Source organism: Mandrillus leucophaeus, unplaced genomic scaffold (genome assembly GCF_000951045.1).
Source record: "Mandrillus leucophaeus isolate KB7577 unplaced genomic scaffold, Mleu.le_1.0 Scaffold685, whole genome shotgun sequence".
NCBI classification, from domain to species: Eukaryota; Metazoa; Chordata; class Mammalia; order Primates; family Cercopithecidae; genus Mandrillus; species Mandrillus leucophaeus.
This window is the reverse complement of record NW_012107419.1, coordinates 1,602,476-1,625,282: the sequence shown is the minus strand read 5'-3', so window position 1 is coordinate 1,625,282 and position 22,807 is coordinate 1,602,476. Positions and strand designations below refer to the sequence as shown.

General features: G+C 36.0%; 1 protein-coding gene across 1 annotated transcript in view; it reads left to right on the top strand.

Moving 5' to 3' along the window:
* GUCY1A2 (guanylate cyclase 1, soluble, alpha 2) overlaps positions 1-22,807 on the top strand; it is a 298,023-nt gene that overhangs the window by 258,503 nt on the left and 16,713 nt on the right. The window contains exon 10 of the mRNA XM_012002396.1: positions 20,403-20,557. Within this exon, the coding sequence (XP_011857786.1) occupies positions 20,403-20,557 (155 nt within the window). The remainder of the gene's footprint in view (positions 1-20,402; positions 20,558-22,807) is intronic.

Here is a 22,807-nt window from a genome sequence, read left to right as displayed (position 1 = left end):
CTACTACTATCTTGAATAGGAGTGTTGAGAGAGGGCATCCTTGTCTTGTTCCAGTTTTCAAGGGAAATGCTTCCAGCTTTTGCCCATGCAGTATGATGTTGGTTGTGGATTTTTCATAGACAGCTCTTATTATTTTGAAATATGTTCATTCAATGCCTAGCTTATTGAGGTTTTTAACATGAAAGGATGTTGGACTTTATCAAAAGCCCTTTCTGCATCTTTTGAGTTAACCATGTGGTTTTTGTTTTTAGTTCTGTTTGGGTGATGAATCACATTAAAGGCTTAAATATACAACCTAAAACTATAAAATACCCTGGAGGATAACCTAGGAAATACCATTCTAGACATAAGAATGGGCAAAGATTTTATGAGGAAGATGCCAAAAACAATTGCAACGAAAACCAAGAATTGACAAAGGAGATCTAATTAAACTAAAGATCTGCACACCAAAAGAAACTATCAGCAGAGTAAACAGATAAGCTCCAGAATGGGAGAAAATATAAGGTCTAATATCTGTGATCCATAAGAAACTTAAACATATTTTCAAGCCCAAAACACACAACCTCATTAAAAAGCGGGCAAAGGACACAAACAGACACTTTTCAAAAGAAAACATACACATGGCCAATAAGCATATGAAAAAATGCTCAACACCACTAATCAGAGAAATTCAAAGCAAAAGCACAGTGAGATACCACTTAACACCAGTCAGAATGGCTATTACTAAAAAGTCAAAAAAAAAAAAAAAAAAACAGATGCTGGCAAGGTTGTGGAGAAAAAGGAATGCTTATACACTGTTGGTGGGAGTGTAAATTAGTTCAGCCATTGTGGAAGACAGCGTGGTGATTCCTCAGAGACCTAAAGACAGAAATATCCTTCAGCCCAGCAATCCATTACTGGGTATATACCCAAAGGAATATAAATCATTCCGTTATAAAGACACATGCATATGTATGTTCATTGCAGCACTATTCAGAATAGCAAGATATGGAATCACCCATATCTTGATCCAGTCCATCAATGGTAGACTGGATAAAGAAAATGTTCATATATACCATGGAATACTACACAGCCATAAAAAAGAATGAGAGCTTGTTCTTTGCAGCAACGTGGATGGAGTGAAGCCATTATTGTAAGTGAACTAACACAGGAATAGAAAACCAAATATCACACATTCACTCTCACTTTTAAGTGTGAGGTAAACATCATGTACATATGGACACAAAGAAGGGGACAACAGACACCAGGGCCTACTTTAGGGCAGGGGGCGGGAGGAGAGTGAGGATCAAAAAACTACCTATCAGGTACTATGCTTGTTACCTGGGTGATGAAATTATCTGTACGACAAATACCCATGACATGCAGTTTACCTATATGACAAACCTGCACGTGTACCCCAAACCTAAAATAAAAGTTTTAAAAACAGTATATATATATGTAATATATGTATTATATGTTATATATATTATGTATGTTATATATGTATATATTATATATATTCCATACTGATTAAAGCAGTTTTGTCATTAAAGAATGACATTTTTGCTTATCACTTGAGAATAATATGCCTGTTTATACCAATATGCAAAATAGACTATAATTTTTCACTCAATCTATGCATTCCAGAAAGATAATTCCTGGGGGCTAGAAATGTACATAGACACAAGAAGATTACAATCAAGAGAGGAAACAGGTTTATAAAAAATAATTAAAATACAATGTGATCCCTTAGCTAGACCTTGAAAGACATGTGGAGGGGAAATTATTCCAAATGAGATAGCAGTTGTGAGAAACAATATCAAGATATTTTCACTCTTTATAGCCTGGCATAATTAATTGTGATGACTCTGGCAAGTATGACATCTTCTAAATTTACAAAAACAGCTATTTTGTCATTGAGGGAGTCATTTTTTTGCTGTGCTGATATTACAATAATAAGCTGGCTTGTGTCATTGCAGAAAATGGTCTCTAATTAAATCTTCCTGAACTTCTAAAGAGCAGTTTCCACAAAATGGCTGTATCTTCTCATTTCCTTTCCGTTTTCTCAGCAAGACATAGTCCCTATGACAAAAGTAAGATTTTTTGAATATATTTCTCAGTTTCCTGGCAAAGTTGCTCATTTGCAAAGTCACACACCCAGCCCACAGAAATTTAAAAAAAAAAAAAAAAAATATTTTAGTCATTCATTTGGCAAGGCTTTTTACACAAACAGGTAATTAGGAACACTGAAAAGACTTAAAAGATCCTCAGAATCTGAAGTGATAACGCTCAGAGTTTGTATTGGATAATGGCAGTAAGACAGCAGTCCCCACCAATTCTTCCTTCTAGCTTCAATCCCCGTATCTTCCTCCCATCTAATTCCTTCCCAGGTTTTAAAAATAATAAAAGACTTTAAAAAATGAATTTGTGGCAGTATGGGATTTTTATTTGTTTGCTTATAGCATGTCTCCACATTACTTTAAATACCATAAAAGCAGACCTCTCATCTCTCTTATTTATTCCTCTATATCTAGTGCATGGAACAATGTAAAGCATGTATTACAAACTCAACAAATATTTGGTGAATGAATGAATAAGTGAAATAAATCAATATTGAATGAAGTAAATCTCCTTGGCAATCATATTTTTCATAAATATGAAGACACTGTCACATTGTCATTCTTCTCAAAAGCAAGGGAGAGGGAAATGAGCATTTTGTGATTGTTTAAACATTGCAATCAACACTTATTGAACATCTACTACTTCTTACATAAAGATAAACAGACATAGTCCCTACTCTCAGAGTATAGATTTAGATGGGGTTGCAAATATGCAAACAAATAAGTGTCATAATATTGATCTTTAGTAATTATAAAATTTACATCTTCAGTTTTAACTATTCAGAAGTGATCTCAGAGTAGTTATATATAGTAAATATATTTTTGCCTAAGCATGCATGCATTTAAATCACCCATGCTGCAAGGCTTGAGTAGAGAGCTAGTCAGTGATTTTAGATTACTGTTCACCATCTGCACATCCACATGGCTTGTGTTCTGTCTCATTCTTAGATAAACATTTTTTGGGAAAAATGATTTGATGCTGTGGCATCATGAATTCAGGGATTTCCAAATATTTGTTTGGATTTCCAAAGAGATGTCTTCTCTTTCTCTTCAGTAGAACTCTCAGAGTCTACTATGATATCTATGTACAAAAATACAGGAATGGTACAAGAAACCGGGATAGCAGAGAGGATGGGATGATAAACTGTGGCTAGTAAAGGGTGAGAGAAAGAAGGGCAAGAAGTCAGGAGAGCCTTTGCTGAGAAGTTATATGACATGATTATTGAAGATTAACAGATCGAATAGGAAATTGTCAGGTAATTAAGGTAGGTAGGATGGTGCCAGAAGAAGAAATAGCATGTATAAAATCCCAGAAATATGAAATTATTTGGGGAATTTAGTAAACAACAAGGCATGTGGTGTTTTAAGAGAAACAATTATAAAGGCGGGAGGAGCATCAGATGAAATGGGACATTTATGAGGAGCCAGGCCATTAGGCATTATGACTTCCTTACACAAGGATCTCTCAATATTATTAGTGGGAAGTTGGGAGCCGTTGGGAGCCATTGGGAGATTCTAATTTGGGAGAAACCTGTTCAGATGAATGTCTTAGAATGTTTTACAGAGAACCATTTGGTAGCTGTGTATTGGAAGTTTGAAGGGGACATTGGCTGGAGTCAGGCGGATAAATTAGATTAGTGTGATCGACCCAGGTAAGAGGAGGAAAATCCCTGTTAAAGTAGGAACAGTAGGAATGGAGAAAAGAAATATGAGAGACATTTAGGAGGTAGAATTGGCAAGACACTTCCTAAGCGATTTTAGTGTCCAAAGTCTAGTTTCTGAATGTAAGTTGTTTTTCCTTTTATTTTTAAGAAACTGTGATTTTTTTTTCCATAAATGTATGTATACTTTTTCAGTGAATTCTTTTTAAATGACTGGAGCAAAGGAGCCCTTGAAAAATGTGTCCTGAGTACTGTGTTTAGTAGATTGAAAATTCTTCAGGGGCATAAGAAATTAAGAATGTGGTTTTCTTCCAAGATCAAGAGACTAAGGTCATGTAATGGAGAAGTTCATGTCATCCATCGCATGTTCTCATCTTGCAGACGTGGAAAAATGCCAGTGGCTGGCTTGTGTTTGACAGATTCAGTGAGCCTCCTTCAGAGGACTCTGAGCTAGGAAACTCTCAAGGTGGGCTGTGTCCCACAGGATAGCTCTTGAATTTGGACAGCTCTTGAATCTGGTCTCATGTTGTCAGGATGGACCCCTGACTTGGCTCACCACAATGTGGATGTCCTTCTTTGCAGCTTCCTTCTTTCTCCAGACCTTATTCAGGCCCTGCTATGGGAATGGCTCTTGTCCTAACAGATTTGCGTTGATATCATGGACTCCTTTTTTTTTTTTTTTCACACTTTACCTCATACTTCAACACTTGACTTCTCATGCATCTCTTACTTCCTAGTTTTGTTACGCCATTTTGTTCTGACCAACTGTCCCAACCTGTTGGCTCTAAAATTTCACACTCTCCGCTTGGCTTCAGGTCCTTTGTTTTACCCCTGATTATGGATCTTTTAAATATTCATGTTTCAAAATTATTCATCCAGCTCTTTTTGATTCCCATGCCACATACTCTTTGGTAAGTCTGCCATAGCCAGAACATTTAGAACCACCTCAAAGCTGGTATCTCTCGGTTCAGATTTAACTCTCTCGTTCAAAATTATTTCACAATCTGCCACCACCTTTATCCCACCCAAAGGGAACTTGTTAGTTTTCCTTTAGGTCTTATTCCAATCGATAACACCAACCCACTAAGTCAGGTTTGGGACACCATTCTTTATAATGCTCTCTCTTATCTTTTGTATCCAGTCAGTCACCAAGTCTTATCAATTTTTCTCCTACATGTGTTTCCAGTCAGTCTCCTTCTTTCCATTATCATTACCACTTAAACGTCACTAAAAACTTTTAGCCTGTAGTGTTTCCTGCCCGCCCCACTAAGGCCATTCTCCATCCTGTAGCCCATATTAATATTCTAAAACAGAAATACAATCTGTCAATGTACTACTTAATTTTTGCTTGCTTACCCCATATATATACATTTATTGATCTGTTTTTCTGTGGGGTTTTTTGTTTTTTTTTAGTTTTGAGACAGAGTTTCACTCCTGTCGCCTAGGCTGGAGTGCAATGTCCTGGTTTCGGCTTGCTGCAACCTCCGCCTCCCAGGTTCAAGGGATTCTCCTGCCTCAGCTCCCCAAGTAGCTGGGATTACAGGCACCCGCCACCATGACTAGCTAATTTTTGTATTTTTAGTAGAGACAAGGTTTCACCATGCTAGTCAGGCTGGTCTCAAACTCCTAACCTCAGGCAGTCCACCCGCTTCGGCCTCCCAAAGTGCTGGGATTACAGGCATGAGCCACTGTGCCCGAACTGATCTGCTTTTTATATGTCAGGCACTGTAGAAGGATGCAGTGTTATCACAATAAATAAAATATACTTAGTCAATCTTATACTCTTGATGCCCTTCAGAATCCGTTAAAACCTCTTACAGTTCATAAAATCTTAGTCTGTTCCAGCCTACCAGTTGAAAAATGGGGTATTGCAATGGGTAAGATCTACTTTTCCCTGCCCTCCCCTGGCCCCCAGAGTACTGCGCAGTCCATGGATGGGTATATAAAAGGAGGAAAAAAAAAAGATCTGGAGTAAGAAACTAGGGTCCATTGCTGTCATTGTGGTGGTCACTAGAGAGTCAAGCATTTAATTAAACATGAAAATGCCTGTCACTGACTACTTTTAAGCTCATAAGATAATTGACCATTTCAAACATTTGGCTCAAAGTACTTTGAAATATTACTAACACCTATCAATGGGAATACTTTATTAATATTGTGATAAAAATAATTACATATTTAAATGTTACTGTATACTATACACGATATTCTACCATGGCTTGATTTTTGTTTTGATAATGCCTTTACCTGATTAAATTGACTTTTAAAAATGTATTTTTAAATTGAACTACTTGGTATAATTCTGATAATTTTAGGATATGTATACTCTCACATATACACCATGAAAATAAATATCATAGTATTTTAGCCAATAAGAATTTATGTCAATAAGAAGATACATAGAAATATTATAAATGTCTGAGTTGTTCTCTACCAAAATAAAGGATTTCTTAAATAAGTCAGTCTGCAATCCTAATTATTTCTGCACAGTGTAATTAAATTTCTATTATGAAAATTAATATTCTTAAAATGTAATAACATCGATTGTTGGAGGCTTCTTTTTAATAAACATTATCTACATAAGCTGTCTGTATACTTGTATACTTGGAGATATGGTTATCTGAGTAGAATAAGGTTTGGTGGTAAAACTAATCTAGTAAATGAAATCAAATGAGATAATAGATGCGAGAGGCTTGACACAGAGTGTGGTGCACTCTAAGCGCTCAATAAAATGCCAGGGATGATGAGGATAGTTAGTTATCCTCACATCTGCACTGTCAGGTAGCCACGTTATCCTCATTTTACACATAGAGATATGAAAGCTGAGAGAGTAACAATGACTCACTCGTAAGGGCAGGTAGATAATATATTGCATAACCAGGAGTGAAACACTGATTTTTCAAATAGGCTTAAATCCAAGACTCTTAAACCATGATTTGAGCAAGGACTTCTCAGAATTTGAAGAATAAAAAGCCTTGATTACCCAGTGTGGTTGGAATAAGCACTCAAGAGCAAGAGAGTCACAGCTTCCTCCTATGTAAACAGGATAAAGGCACTTAAGGGCAAGTGACCAGAGAGAGTGAGATGGGGCAGGAGGGAAGGATAGGGTGATTAGATTCAGGGATTGGAGCCAATTTTTGTGGATCTAGCTATGTGACAATATGAAAAATGAACCCAGGTCAACAAAAGTTCCTTATTGGGTTCTTGTACTCTTCTTCCTTTTAACTTGGGAAGTAGAAGGGTCTGACAAATTGAATCTGTTGAATAAACTCTTGTGTTGGCCAATTCTGCCTGCCATTTGCCCTTAGACTGCTTGCAGGACTGCGGCCCACAGTAGCTGTCCTGGCCTTCTGCTGTGTTACTGGTTCCTGGTGTACATCTCTGAAAGAGGCTCAGGTCATCCTTAGATAATTCCACAGGGCAGGTGCCATGGCTTGGATACACTCATTTGACCCAAGTTACCTTGTTTCATTTATTCATGTGGTTGTTTTTAACTTGGTAGAAAAATGTAAACTGAAAGGGAATGGAGGAATACCTTAAGCAAGTTTCTCTCAAATTATTATTTACTTAAATTCATTTTTTTAGGAAACTCCCTTTAGGAGGCGAAACAGTTGAAGAAAACAAAATACATTTCAAATATCTAACTCAAAAACATATTAATTTATGTTCAGAGATTTTTAAAGAAATGGTTTAAATTCATATTTTTCGTTTTTTTTTTTTTTTTTTTTTTGGAGACAGTTTCACTCTTGTTGTCCAGGCTGGAGTGCAGTGGCATGATCTTGACTCACTGCAACCTCCGCCTCCCAGGTTCAAGTGATTCTCCTGCGTCAGCCTCCCAAGTAGCTGGGACTATAGGCATGCGCCACCATGCCCAGCTAATTTTTGTATCTTTAGTAGAGATGGGGCTTTGCCATGTTGGCCAGGCTGGTCTCGATCTCAACCTCAGGTGATCCGCCCGCCTCAGCCTCCCAAAGTGCTGAGATTACATGCGTGAGCCACTGAGGCTGGCCATTTTTTACTTAAATATTGAGTCACTGCTATGTGCCAGGAAGGTTCTGGTAGTTGCTGGGAATATAACAGTGAGTAAGACAAATGTTGTTGTATCTTTGTTTTCCCAGAGCTCAATACTAAGCAAAGGAGACAGGTAATGAAAACAAAACAAAACAATCAAAATACAGTGTAGGAAATGTTGTTAGGAGAGAAGAATCATGAATACAGTTCATATCAGGGATTCCTAAGTTCCTGATGAAAGGCTTCCCAGAGTAAGGGACTTCTAAAGCCGTGGTCTGAAAAGTGAGAAACTCTCCAGCTGGATGAAGGATTGAGAGAACCAGAAGAAACAACTTACACACAGTCTGGAGCAGGGATGATGGCTAAGCTGGGCCTCTGTGGTGCTGGGAATTTCTCAAGAGAAGTGTTGGGGCACAGTCAGAGGAAACAATAATAAAGGATCAGGGGAGACAAAGAGCTTGGTGTGTTTTAAGATCTGCAGGTGACTTTGTATCATAATAAAATATATCAAAATAACTATGTATTTTAATAGTCCTATAAAATTACACATGTGTAAACATATAAATAATAATGATAAGTGCATTTGCTAATGAAGATATTGCTTTGGTTGAAACTACGTATTTCTTACTCTGAATTTCATGTGTCTGGGGGAATGGGGTCAAAATAAAACAAATGAGTACTAACCATTCATGTTCTGTATGCAAAGGGATTCCTTAAAATTGACATTGTGTGCAACAGACACACACACACAATTGGTCTTTGATGACTACTTTGTATATGTTCTTCATTTAGCAGCTCCCCTTTCTGAAAAGGAAAATTTCCTAGTATTTTTTTCTTTTGTTTGCTTGAATGGGATTGGTGACTTGCTAATCACAAATAAATACTACCAAGCCTTTTATTTCAAATTTCAGAGCTTTTTCTCAAAGTCCAGGTTAAAAGAAGAGCCCCAGTTAAATCAAGTGACATGTTCTAGTCCACAGACTCACCAGTTCATGGTTCTATTATTATTTTATTTTGTACTAAGGGCACTATCAAAATAAATAAAAACAGCACAGCTATACTAAAAGAAAAATATTGAGTTTTGAGTAGTGATTTTAGCCCCCACTACCAATATTTTGTTTTCTTTTTGCAGCCATTAACTAGTTTTTAAAAACCAGCTAAATTTGGGAGGATTTCAACATACAATTTTGTAAAGTCCAGTCTGAGGTTACTTTATCAGTTATTGGAATAATCTGACAAGCAGAAGTGGGACTAGATATAAAGCACTGATTCAAGATTTCTTGTTTAAGTGGTGCTTCTCATTCTTTGTTTGCAAATCTTGAGGAATACAAAGATGAATGAGCATCCAATGCCTTCAGTGTCAAAAATACCATGCTGCAAGTATTTAGAAGAGGGAGAGAGGAACATTTGTGCCTGGCATAGCATTTCCTTTCCTTTTCATTTATTCTTCTGCTTATTAATTCACTTATTCATTCAATCAACAAGCATTTAAAAATTGCCTACTAAATACAAAATCCACTGGTGGGTGTTGATGATGCAGCAATGATTTCGAACTGAAAAGAAACTTAGGGCAATGGTTCTCAAAATTTGAGAAATCTATGAACTTCTTTGAAAAGGTGACAGATACTATGGATGCAACATAGGCACATCTGTGCCCACAACTTCAGTGGGTCTGAGGAGGATGTCTTGAAGCCCACCATTGGATTCCTTGGGACTTAGGAATTTTGGTTAGCAATTTCTTAATTTCCAGTTTTGTTCACTGTTTGAATTTTGCCACCCAATCCAAAGCTTTGAGCCTTATGAGGTTGATTTCGTTTTCATAATTAACCCCTAAAAGTAATATTGCGTCAAATCTTAAAGACATTTCTCCAGTTGAGAGACCTACTGCTGACATTAAAGCGCCAACCTGCTCAGTAAAATGAACATGAGCGCCATCTAATGCCCAAATAGAATAAATGTTAGTAATAACATCAATACACAGAGTATGGGCTGTATGTACCAAAGAATTAACTTGGTTATCGGTTGGTTGACTCATTTCTAACACTTGTTAATTATTTTTTGATATTATCATTTTCAATTACTTTATTTCACATTACAGTCCCTTACTGTCTGAATCTGAAGATAAGAAACATTTTTAACAATAAGAAACATTTTGTTGGCCAGGCGCAGTGGCTCACGCCTGTAATCCCAGCACTTTGGGAGGCCAAGGCGGGCAGATCACCTGAGGCCAGGAGTTCAAGAGCAGCCTGGGCAATATGGCAAAACCCTGTCTCTACTAAAGATACAAAAATTAGCCGGGCATGGTGGCGCACACCTGTAGTCCCAGCTACTTGGGAGATTGAGGCAGGAGAATTGCTTGAACATGGGAGGTGGAGGCTGCAGTGAGCCGAGATGGCGCCACTGTACTCCAGCCTGGGTGACAGAGACTCCATCTCAAAGAAAAGGAAACATTTTGTAAATATGTCCTTTTTGTTGGTGGAGAAGCGTATGATTTACATTTTTAAATAAACTTCTGATGTTAGAATTGTTTCTGTTTTTCAGAATAATTTGCAAAGATAGTCCATAGAACACCCAGTGTCCCACACCTAGTCACCCATAACTAATATGGTACAATTGTTACAATTAACAAACCAGTATCGATACATTATTATTAGCTAAAGTCTATAATTTATTCATATTTTCTTAATTTTTCCCTAATGTTCTTTTATGTTTCACGGTCCCATCTAGGACACTACATGACATTTGGTAGTCATACCTCCTTAGGCTTAGTTATGACAGCTTGATTTACATTTGATATTGTATGTCTTTGAATTTTATTTTAGCTTTCTGTTATTTTTCAAACTCTTAAAACAATTTAACTTTTCAGAAAACACTTTCCCTTGTTCTTTTCCCTTGATAACACTCTATGACTATTTAATCAGTTTTATAGGGGTTTGTATAAACATACATTATCATTATGCTTTGTTCATTTCTAATAATGAAAAAAAAGGGTTCAGAAAGAGGATTATCAAAATGTTTAACTTACCAAGATTGCCAATATAATATAACAAATGATGGGTCAGATTCCAAAGCCTATGACACCTTCCAAAAAGGTAACAACTCTCGATAAAATGCCCTCCACCCCAGCACCATGCTGCTGCCAGGGCTTCTGGAATGACCAACGCCCAAGACAAAGTCGTTTCCCTTTGGAGTCCCATTGCCCCCCACAAGCACTTTTTATTTTCTATAAAAAGTTTATATAAAATGCTCTATAAATGAGCCTGGGTTGCCACCCAAACTGTTTCATGTTTGCCATGAAAACAGATGTGCTGAGGTCTCAAGGAAACTTCTCTTACACCAACTAGAATGCATTAAGTCTGAGGAGGCTTCACAGTTCTGTTCTAGTTGCTAATATTTTAATTAAACACATATTTTTGTGCCCTTTAAAAGCCATCAGGAGATATAAGGGAATATTTTGTTGATAACTTCAGTGTCCTGGGAGCAAAATGGAATATTGTGTTTCCTAATTGAAGTAGTAGTATATCTGTGTATATGGATGTGAAGGAATCTACAGAATGCTGGCGAAAATGATTTCCTGGGCAAAGAGTAGAGGTATATAAATTACTTGGATCGTGCAGTATTGATTATTTGTGAATATATCTGTGAAACATTTAGCGATTTTTGTACACTCATGGATTTCAACCTTCGATGCACATTAGAAACCCTAGGAAGGGTTAAAAATCCCAGTACCCAATCCTCATCCCAAACCAGTTAAATCTTACTCTCCGGTAATCAAATTCAAAGCAGCAATTTTAAAGCTCCCCAGTTGATTCCAGTGTGTAGCCAAGAGTTCTACGTTGTAACTCAGGGGTTTAATATCGTTCCTGTACTTTTATTCTGGAGCGTAAACTTAGCTATGCTATTTATTCTTATTTTTAAAAGAAATAATGGCTTACGAAAGATGATAGGCATTATTATGTTTAACAATCAAATTCATTATTAAAATTCCTTTTCTTCTTACAGCTCTGTCAAATGCATGTTTTTTCTCTGAGTAATTTAAATGAATGAATTAATGATAAACACACATGTAATACTGAGAATCCTTTCCTAAATCCCTTTATCTGTTTTCAAAGGATTTCATTTCTACATATTTAAAGTTTTTAAAATCATTTTTTAATTCATGCTGCTATGAAATTTTTTTCTTCCTAGAAATTTCATTCCAGATTATCTGTTGTTAAGAGCTTCATTTGGACAGAAAATGATTTTCCTTATTAACTGAGTGAACTGATAAGTAGGTAGGAATATTTTAACCACTAAGTTATGTGCTGGTTATTTCTAAGTACATGCATATTCAGTGCAAGTATTTCAGTTGATTTAAATCCGTTTCTTTGAAAAGATTTTTAAGACTTTTTTTTGCACAGAGGTAAATTTCATATTCAGCTTATAGGCCTTAATAATAACACTCCTACAAACTGAGTCAAATTTAAATATCTTATCAGGTATCAAATATATTTAAATGAAAACATACACATTAATGAGTGCCCTGTGAGAAAGTAGTGGTGAATTTGAGCCATATTGCTATATCCCCACAGCAATATCTGACATTTTATTCAGTGCCATCCGTTGTATGATTCTAGACATGCCCTCCTAATCAGTGGTTTGTAGAGTTTTATCGTTCTTCATCAGAAAATGTAAACAAGATTACAAACCCACTTTCTTCCCCAACTGCAAAATATTATTTAAAATTTTACCATGTTTTATTTTATAAATGTCATAATACTTCATATTGTATGGTCTGAAATTACCAGTGATGAGAATAATTATTTGGTCAAATACTGTCTGCAAAGTTAAATTTATCTATGAATGGTGCTTCTGTAATGTTTACAGTAAACACAGTAAGATACTTTGCCGAAAGTGCTATTTGTCCTAGTGTATTACTTGAGAATGTGACATTCTGACACCATCAGACTGGAGGCTGAGTCCTCTAATAAATAGAAAAATGCCACATAGTCACAGAGATTATTTCACCCTGTTTCCTTGCACATTTGGGAAATAAGCAGAAATTGTAAAACCTACTGGAGTGAGCTGATTGTTTTCTTCCTAAGAATCTTGAGCTTTCAAAATTTGAATTTAAAACATTGACTTTCTTGTCAGAAAAATATTATTAAGAAAAGAACGAGACAAAAATGTAAAAAATTTTACTTACCTCATTTTATTGGTTAAAGGAGTATTTAATGATAAAAGTTTATGACACATTTTAACTAATTCTGGCAAAAGGATTAAATATTTGTTTCACCCTTACCTCACAATGTGCACAATGATTTTAAGCTCCTTTCTGTTAGAGCAGTTAATTACTTTTCCAAAGCCTAAAATCTTAATCACATAAATCTAAAAGCAATACTTAAATGCAAACATGAGTGAAGAGTTTATTGGCTATTCTACTAAAAGACTTTCTTCTTTTTCTCTTATAGATGTATTTTAATTTGGATATTTTTCTTGCACAAATAGGACTGTTTCAATACAAATTTGTATTTAACTTGCTAGCTTGTAATGTTAATCATGGTTTCAGTTTGACTTGCACATTCCAGAATTAATAAATCTATTTACTTAATTATAAATGGGTGTGTGGCATTGTCCTTGACACCATGAGAAATATAATGGCTATCAGGAAGTATGGGAAAGGAACTTAACATCTTTTTGAACATCTACTATGGGCCTATCGTTTCTCTCAGTTGATTCTGCAAGCAGCCCACCTAAGAAGGTATTAATCATGCCAAGAAGGTATTATCATTATCATCTTATGAATAAAAACTTCACAGAGGTAGCTGACATGCCTCAAATTCACACAGTTAGAGTATCTTTTACGTGTCTTTCTTTTGCAAGTGACAAAATAAGGTGGCATAAACAATTAAAGGAATCCATTGACTCAAATACAGAAGTCCAGAAGTAGGACTAGCTCTCTAAGAGGCTAGATATAGCTGCAAAATTGATATTGCCATGAACTTGGCATCTCTGTTGTTCTCTTTGGTTTGCCTTCCCAGCACTAGCCTCATCCTCAGGCTCTACAGGGGGGTCTGCTACAGCCCAAGTCCCCCTCACTCCGACAACTATGGTGTCAAATTGGCTCTAGCTGTTCACTGGAACGTTGTACCGTGTTCACAAACGTACCCTGCACCAGCTGAGGGAAAAGAGGGTCTCTCCTTATAGGTCTCTTACAACTCCTGAGATTTACTCTTGTCTTTTCTTAAATTATTTGCTAACCTCGGGAGACTATCATACCCTTGCCAGCTTGGGTCTGTTCCTGGACCTGGGGGTGGAGTCAGTCCCACCAAACCTGCAGGGCGCGAATTGCCCAAAGAAAATCACAATGCTGTTGGCTGGAGAATTTCTACCACCATTAAGTAGATAGTAGAGCCAGGATTGGATATAAAGCCTGCACCCTGTCAGTTATGCAACAGAACTAACAGGACATAACTTCTTCCTTCCGTTTACAACTGGCATCTAGTGGTTAGAGGCCAGGGACAGTAATCGTCCTATAATGCACAGTGCAAGCCACCCACGAAAAGGCATTATCCAACCCAAAATGTCAGTAGTGCCAACACTGGCAAACCCTGTGCTATATGATCTGCTGTGGGGTGTATTCCCTCAGCCTTACAAACTGCCTCCCTCCCTTTTTCTTTAAGAAGCAGCTACCTTGAGGGGCCTCCTTTCAGTTTCAAAAATGTGCCAAAGCTCTTCAGGCTTTAGGATCTTCGAACATTATTTTCACTTTACCTGGATGTTCTCCCCCCACCCCTCTGACTACAGCTGCACCACTCTTTCCAAACCTAGCCAAAGGTGGGGAAGCATTGAGTTCAAAGAGTATTTTCCTGAGAGAGACTACCAATTCTCCAGACCTGGTCAGCCCCACCCACCTGTCACCAGTGCCCTGCCCTCTCTTATACTTTAACTTTGTATCAATGATCCTAATTTCAATTAGCTATTGTATCTTTTACAGCAAATGAAAACTCTAAAACAACAAATGAAGACTTATTTCTGTTTATACTCCGAGCACTTAGAGCAGAGTCTGTGATTAAGGTTGGATGTATATTAGATGAGGCAATCAGTATGAGTAAAAGCTCACAGGCTTGAATGCAGCAAGCATTTTAGGGAGTGTGCTGAGTAGACCAGTCAGGAAATATTTAGTGTAGAAAAGTATGAACAATAAGATGGAGAAGGGATGGAAGGTTTCCGGTGTTGGACTTAATAAATGTGTAACTAGTATTTTCTGGGTTTCCATTGGAATATGCTAACTCTTCTGTGTAGATGAAGTAGGCAAAATCAGATTAAATCTGATTTTGTTTATTTTATCTGATCAAGTCTGATGGGCCTAGTAGAAACAGCCTGAGGCATCACTGCAATTTGGACATTTTTTATAATGCGCGGAACTCAGAGCCAAGTGAATTAAGATCTAGAGCTGACCCTAACACTAATGTAATGTTTTCATTGCGCTCTTTTGAGCTTCAGTCTATTTGTAAAATGAGGGAGCTGGATGGACTAAAGGATCTGTGCTGCCCTCCTAACCCAACATTCCTACTTTACTAAGCTAAAAGGGAGTTTTGACTTGCTGAGATAGAACTGTACAAGCATTCTACTTTTAAAAGTTGTAAGAGGAACTTTTTTTTAATGCAGTTGTTTATGAGCCTGGTAATAAAGAAGCAGAATATTGTGCGAATAACTGAATCTTTTGATAACTGGGGACTTTAACGTGTCCCAGCGTTTTGCATTATTTTGTACATTGAATATATAAAAGATTGGGTGATAGATAGCCTAACCTCAGGATATATCCTGAAGCTTTTGTGTTTTTCAATAAATCCCTAGGACAAACATTTTTTTTTCCATGAACATTCTCTTAAAGTCTAGTATGCTTTGTCAAAGCTTTGATCAGATGAAAACATTTATATTTTTGTTTATCCTCGTTTACTAAGATTAATAGGTTGCTAGAGGTCTGCTGAGTACAGCTTCTCAGTCTTGGCACTATTGATATCTGGGGCTGGAAAATTCTTTTCCAGGGCTGGGGAGCTGTTATAGGAAATTTCTAAGTCTACCACATAGATGCCAGTAGTACCTCTCCCTCCCAGTTGTGAAAACCAAAAATGCTTCCAGACATTGCCAGATGTCCACTGAGGGGCTCAGATGACCTCAGGTGAGAACCATTGGTTTAGTGCAAAGTAATCCCCTTTAACTAGAGCATACTGGCCAGATGGATGCAAATGTGACTGCTTGGTTAACCCATTTAAACAAAGTTAAATCTTGTCTAAATGAATGTAAAGCCCTCACTGATAGTTAAATTATCTCACTGTTTGTCTTACTGCTAGATACTCTTGGCACATTCTGAATGAGGCAATCAGTGACTTCCTTATATAGGCAATAATTCCTGGGAAATCTCAATAAATTGTCAAAAGAAATGCAAAAGAAAACAGTCTGCTGATTCAGCTTGTAAGTTTCCAGTGGCATAGCCTTACTTCCCAAACTAAATAATTCTCTGAGTCCTGTTCCATGATAGGTAGTGACAGTGGGTCAGTGTGGTTTATGTGGTTGTTGATACTCTTATGCCTCTTTTAGATAATTTTCTAAGAGACAAGACTTTTTTTTTTAATTTAATGAACTATTCCTCTCCATGACCCTCTGCCCCCTCAAGGATATCAGAGTTTTTGTCTTCAGCATTTTTCAGGTTATAATAAATTATAATTCTAAAAATTAGACTGAAAAGAAAGCCTCAGGTCTTTTGAAAGGAGGCAGAAACAGAACTAGATAAGCCTTTCAAATAGTTGGTATGGTGTATGGAGTCTTTTTTTTTTTAACAGAAAGAAGAGTAAAAAGAGTCTATAAAATGTATCAATGTAATACTCACTTCTGCTCTCCTCCTGCTTGAAAAGATTTCTATAGTTATTAGAATCTCAAACTGACAGTCTTCACATCTAAGGTTTGGTTATACTTCAAGCAAACATGCATTGTACAAGATAACAATATAAATTGGCCTTCTGAAAGTAAACAGACCCAAAGAAATATACTAATATTGCAGTGTGCTTTGCTAATTTTAGAGAAAGGTGCTTTATACTTAGTTTTAGAGGAATACTGATACTCAGCATGTTTTGCTTTAAGTCCAAATAGAGACTCCCTCGTGAGAAACAGGCTTAAGTTTTTCAAATAGTTTACTTTTTTTAAAAAAAAGTAGGTCTCACTTCTGCTTCCAGCCAATATGGGGTACAGTGACTAGATTTACACTCCCATCTTAAAATTTTTTACATCAGGACAAAATATACGAAAGAACAGTTTTCATGACAGTGGACATTAGACAATGGAAGATAGTGATTCCTGAGAGATAAGAAAAAAATTAAATGAGCCCTATGATTGCCCTAAATGCCTTGAGAGACATCCAGGGTGTGGCTCAGGGAGGGACAAACCAGGAGATACCCAACAAACTTCTTGAGTTGAAGAGATGGAGCTGAGAGTCTTGGGAGACCAAGGAGGCTAAAGGTCACAGAGTATCAGAGAAGTGAGAGTTGCAAAAAGACCCCCTGACATCTTCCAAGGATCCTCATTATGTATTCTGCGGAGTAGTGATTCGTGCACATATGTGAGGAAACTACCTGAGCCCTGGTGTGAGGGAGATACCCAAAAAGATTAGATGAAAAAGCACCTAGCACTTACACAGGACTTGGAAAAAAAAAATGGCTGTTTCCATTCAGGCAGAATGGAAAACCTCATAAATCAAGGACACTAGGGAGAGTACTCAAGGTTCTTGCCTTAGTAAAGGAGGATAATTAGCCCTTCATGAAACACTGCTCCAGTCTTACCTAACAAATCTTAAAAGCAAGGCTTGAAAGGAACAAAGTGTTTCCAAGTCATTTAACTGCATCCCAGAACAAAGCTCAATAATATTTATGAGATTATAAAAATATCCAACACTCAAGAAGTCACATTATGATATATGGCACCCAATCCAAAATTACTAGACATAAAGAAAATCTGAGACCTGGGACTCATAATGAAGAGAAAAGTTAATCCAAATGGATAGTACAGAGTTGAAACAGATGTTAGAATTAGCAGACAAGGGCATTAAAAGAGTGATTTTTTAACTGTATTCCATATTTTCAAAGGCTAAATTGATACCTGGAAGATTTTTAAACATTCCAAATTGAACCTCTGTAGAGGAAAATGACAATGTCTGAGATGAAAAATATGTTGAATGTGATTAACAACAAATTAGACATTGCAAAAGAAAATATTATAAATTTAAAGACACAGCAATATAAATTATCCCAAATAAATGGAGAAAATTATTGTAAATGAGTAGATCATCAGTGGACTTTGGAAATAATTCAAGTTCCTAACATATGTGTAATTAGAATCTCTGAGAGGGAGAGGTGGACAGAATAAAATATTCAAAGAAATAGAAAATTTCCAAATTTGATAAAAGCCATAAACCCACAGATCCAAGAGCTCAACAAACCCAAAACACAAGGGAAAAAAACATCAAGGGAAATCATAACTAAATTACCTAAAACGGATGATAAAATAAAAATTTAAAAGCAACCAGAAGTAAAATATATGTTATATATAGAAGAATTAAGATAAAGATGATAGCAGATTTTATATCCAAAAAGATGCAAGAGGGGAGCCAGTGGAACAGCCTCTTTAAACTACTGGGGGTAAAAAACTTTTTAAACCCAGAATTCTATTTGCAGTGAATGTATCTTTCACATATGAAGACAAAATTAAGACTTTTAAACATAAAAAAGCAGAGGGAATTTATTACCAGTGAGCCTACAGTATAAGAAATATTTATGAAATCCTGTAGGAAGGAGAAAAATGATGCCAGATACAAATCTGAATCTACACAAAGTAATGAAGATCACTTTAAATGATAAATTAGTTATCTTTCCACATCCCGTGAGTTGGAACATGAGGGTGCCCTGGATATGCACCAAGACATGGAGAAGGACAAATGAAAAGGACCAGGTCCTTGAATTACTGAGGGGAACAGAGCAGCCTGGCAATCTGGACGACCCATCTAGGAACTATTATTGAGAGACAAATAAAAGTCTATGTTTTAAAGTATCTATATTTTGCATTTTTACTGATACTACCAATTGTTTCTTAATACAATTATTTTTAAAGCTGTGAAGTTATGTCTGTTACATCAAGATCTTTAATTTACTTGGAATTTTTTTCCACATAAAACAAAGTTGATACAGCGTATTCTAATAAAAAGGACCCCTTTTTCTCACCTATCTGAAATGCCAACTCTTCTATAAATCTAGCATCTACATATGCATAGCAGCCTTTCTGGATTAAATGTTCCATTAGTCTATTTGTTTATATGATGGTATCTGTGCACTGATTAGATATGTTTATATTAAGATTCGATATCTGGTAAGGCAAATACTCTAACTTGTCATCTTTCTCAGATATATCTTGAGTCTTTCTACCATACTAAATTTCCAAATAAATTTTAGAGTCAGTTTTTTAAAACTAAGTGAAAAGGTTATCAGGGGATGCAGCTAGGTCACATTAGTTTCAACCTATCTTTTTATGAGTTGATATATGCAGAAGTCCCCAGCCCCAAGACAAGGGTTGTTCTCAGACTGACTTTTATCCTTACAACCAGAGTGGCAAAGAGAGCCTGGTGGTGAAGGGGTGATAGTTTGGCTACTTGGTAGGCATCTAGGGGTCAGGTTTCCTCCCTCCAAGGAACATTCTACATTCCCCTAGAACTAAGGATATCATCTCCCACTTGTTATCCATTGGCTTCAGCTATTTTGGTGTAGACTGTGTCAATATAACTACATTACTGTGATCATGTTTAATTATGTATCAACTGTACATTGAGGGCCTTTTCAAGGCATGGACCAGACAGATTAATCAGAGTGAATTTACAGCATTTAATTTACTCTTTAGAATTTTTAATCAATGCCTATTGACTGTCTCAAGGATTAAATTCTCTATTTTAACTCCATTTTAATAATACGTTGGGGAATTCAGCCAATTTTTTTGACATTTATCACTTAATGTTGAATACTTGCTTTGCTCTAGGTACTATACTAAATGTTGAATATTCAGCAGTAAAGAAATATATATATTATATACATGTATATAATACATATAATTTTATATATATATATATATATCTTTCTCTAATGGAAAATCCAACATTTAAATGACATAAACAGAAATATAAATATTTAATTTACAATGATGTTTAATGCTATGAAAGAAACAAATAAGGTTTTATTTAAGAATAACTGGAGGGAGAAACTGGAGAAAAATACACTCTTCAAGTTAGACCATATTATATACAGATGAAATCTGATTTAACCTGTAACTTAATCAGATTTATGTAGCAAATTAAACAAATTTTTTCATATACTTATTCATTTGTGTATTTGTGTATTCTATAGCATTTATGTTCTTTTGTGTATTCCATAGCATTTATGTTCTTTGAGCACTGTAATGATCCAGCTATTAGGCTCACAAAAATGACCAGGACTCAGTTCCTGTCTTTGAGGAACTCATAGTTTAATTTATTAACTAGCAGTGCCTTTCATTAAAATAATTGCATACCAAATGGAAACAAATGTGTTCCTTTTACTCTTTCATTCTTTTTTAGATGAGGATAGGAATTCACTCGGGCTCCGTGCTGGCTGGAGTTGTTGGGGTGCGAATGCCACGTTATTGCCTGTTTGGAAATAATGTCACGCTGGCAAGCAAATTTGAGTCAGGAAGTCACCCTCGACGCATCAATGTCAGCCCAACCACTTACCAGTAAGTGTTCCCTGGCCGCCTCCTTCCTGTCTTTGGCTTTGTTTTGGCCTGCTAGTCTGTCATTTGTGAAACCCTGTTCTTTTTCTTGATCCTGTCATTCTCCAAGATATTATGAGTAGAACCACCCAAACCCGAAAGATAGTAATTGTGACACAAACTTTTATTTGCACGCTTTGAGAATGCATGAAATATTTGACATGACTGAGAGGTAAAATAAGTTTGTCATTTCCCACAGTCTCTGTCCTTCTTAAGTATATCTGTTTAAAATACAGGAAAGCAAATGTTCTTAAGGATCTGCATTATAATAAAATCTCAATATTTTCAAACTGTTTATAAAAATGAAAGAAATATGATAGAAATGCTGGTTGGACTTTTTTTTTTGAATAAATAAGGACTCTTTGTACATATATTTTATATATATAAATTATCCCTTACTCAAAATGCTTGGGACCACAAGTGTTTTACAGTTCGAAATTTTTTGAGTTTTGGCATATTTGTGCATTATATTACCTGGTGAGCATCCCACATCTGAAAATCTGAAATCCAGTATGTTCCAAAGAGCATTTCCTTTGAGTGTCATGTTGGTTCTCAAAATGTTTCAGATTTTGGAGCATTTTGGACTTCTGGATTTTGAATGCTCTGCTGTACCAGGTACAGAGTAAAACATTAAATTCTTTTTATCTTAAAGGTAATCTTTGACAACACTACACATTTTTGCCTCCTGAATTCATTCTTATTTTGTGTCTGGTTTGGCTCATCATTATATCCCCAAACTTATAAAAATGTCTAGCACATAATAAGCACTCCATAAATATTTATAAAATTAATGAATAAATACATTGATAAGATGGACATCTTCAAAATTAACAGCAAAGAAAAGCATGAAAATATCTTACTTTATCACACTTTGGCTTTATTCTGGGCATTACTGTACAGCTACTTAATTAATTTCATGTTTTAGGTAACTTTGAATCATACTGAAAAAAATGTAAAGTAGGGATAGTGGCCATTGATTTTTTTATTGACATGGTTACAAAAAACTCAAGCAGAAAATTTGAATATAAAGATAATAAAAGTTGAATATAATAAATAATAAAATAGTGATATTTTCAAACTTTTGACACCAAATTAGAGGGTAATTTGGTATCAGAAATTTCAGAGAGGGAATTTAAAGTTTTTAGATGAAAAGCAAATACTTCCTGATTCTGCAAAATAGATGAGAAAGAAAACTGAAATTACAAATATAAAATCAAGTGAAAGTTCACATTTAAAAATACATTTAAAGCTCTTGCTAAGCTCATTAAGGTAGTGAATACCTTGATTTTATTGTTTTTGAATAAAGACACATCTCTTACTAATTTTAAGGAGCCCAAGAGATTTTGAGGGCCTCACAAACAACTTCTGGACAAAGTTACAGGATTCTATCTAATCATTACTTATCTGAGAACTATCTGCTATTTTCAGGATGTTTATAAGAGGATTTGCATCTTTTAAACTTCTCCCAATTTTCCCAGCACAATTCTGGGCATATTACAGATGATCTGACAATAATTACCATATCAAATTGAATTTTGTCAAATTCTCTAGTAGAGATCAGTGAGTCTGATACTTTCTGCTCTATACGATGAAAAAAAGCTACTGAAGATCAGCTACCTCACTCATATCCTATTACGTGGTTCCATTTATTCCCATCATGGTACTGACACTTATTTTCCATGTTTGTGTAACTTAGTGTAGATTTATGTCTTCTGTGACAGCTTCACTTAAAAAAAAAAAAAAAAAAAGATGTGTAAAAGAATAGGCCCAACCTGTGTGAGGAGTTCATGCCCTGAGCGTAGACATCATTAATAGTAGCTGGCCTTGTTTACATAGTGATGGATAGAAAAACCTCTGCCAGCCACACAAGTCTGTGCATTTTGGTGGTGACTCAGAGTTTTTGTAGTCTTTTTCACAGTTAGTTTATGGTGATCCTTAGTGATTAACAAGGTCTGAGGAATGAAATCATTTCAACTACCGCATACACTGAAGCTTACTGTTGTGTTATTGTTCTGCACCTTCACCCCCAGGCTGTCTAAAATCAAACAGAGCCATAGATAGACACATTGAGCTGACAGGTGGGTAGATTCTTAGAATAAATATAATTTATGAAGTAAAACCCAGTATTAAGCTCATGAGAGTTTGAAATCTTCTATTTTATCCCTGAATTACGTTCTGTAGAATGTCCAACATTACCTGTTTATCTTGAAATCT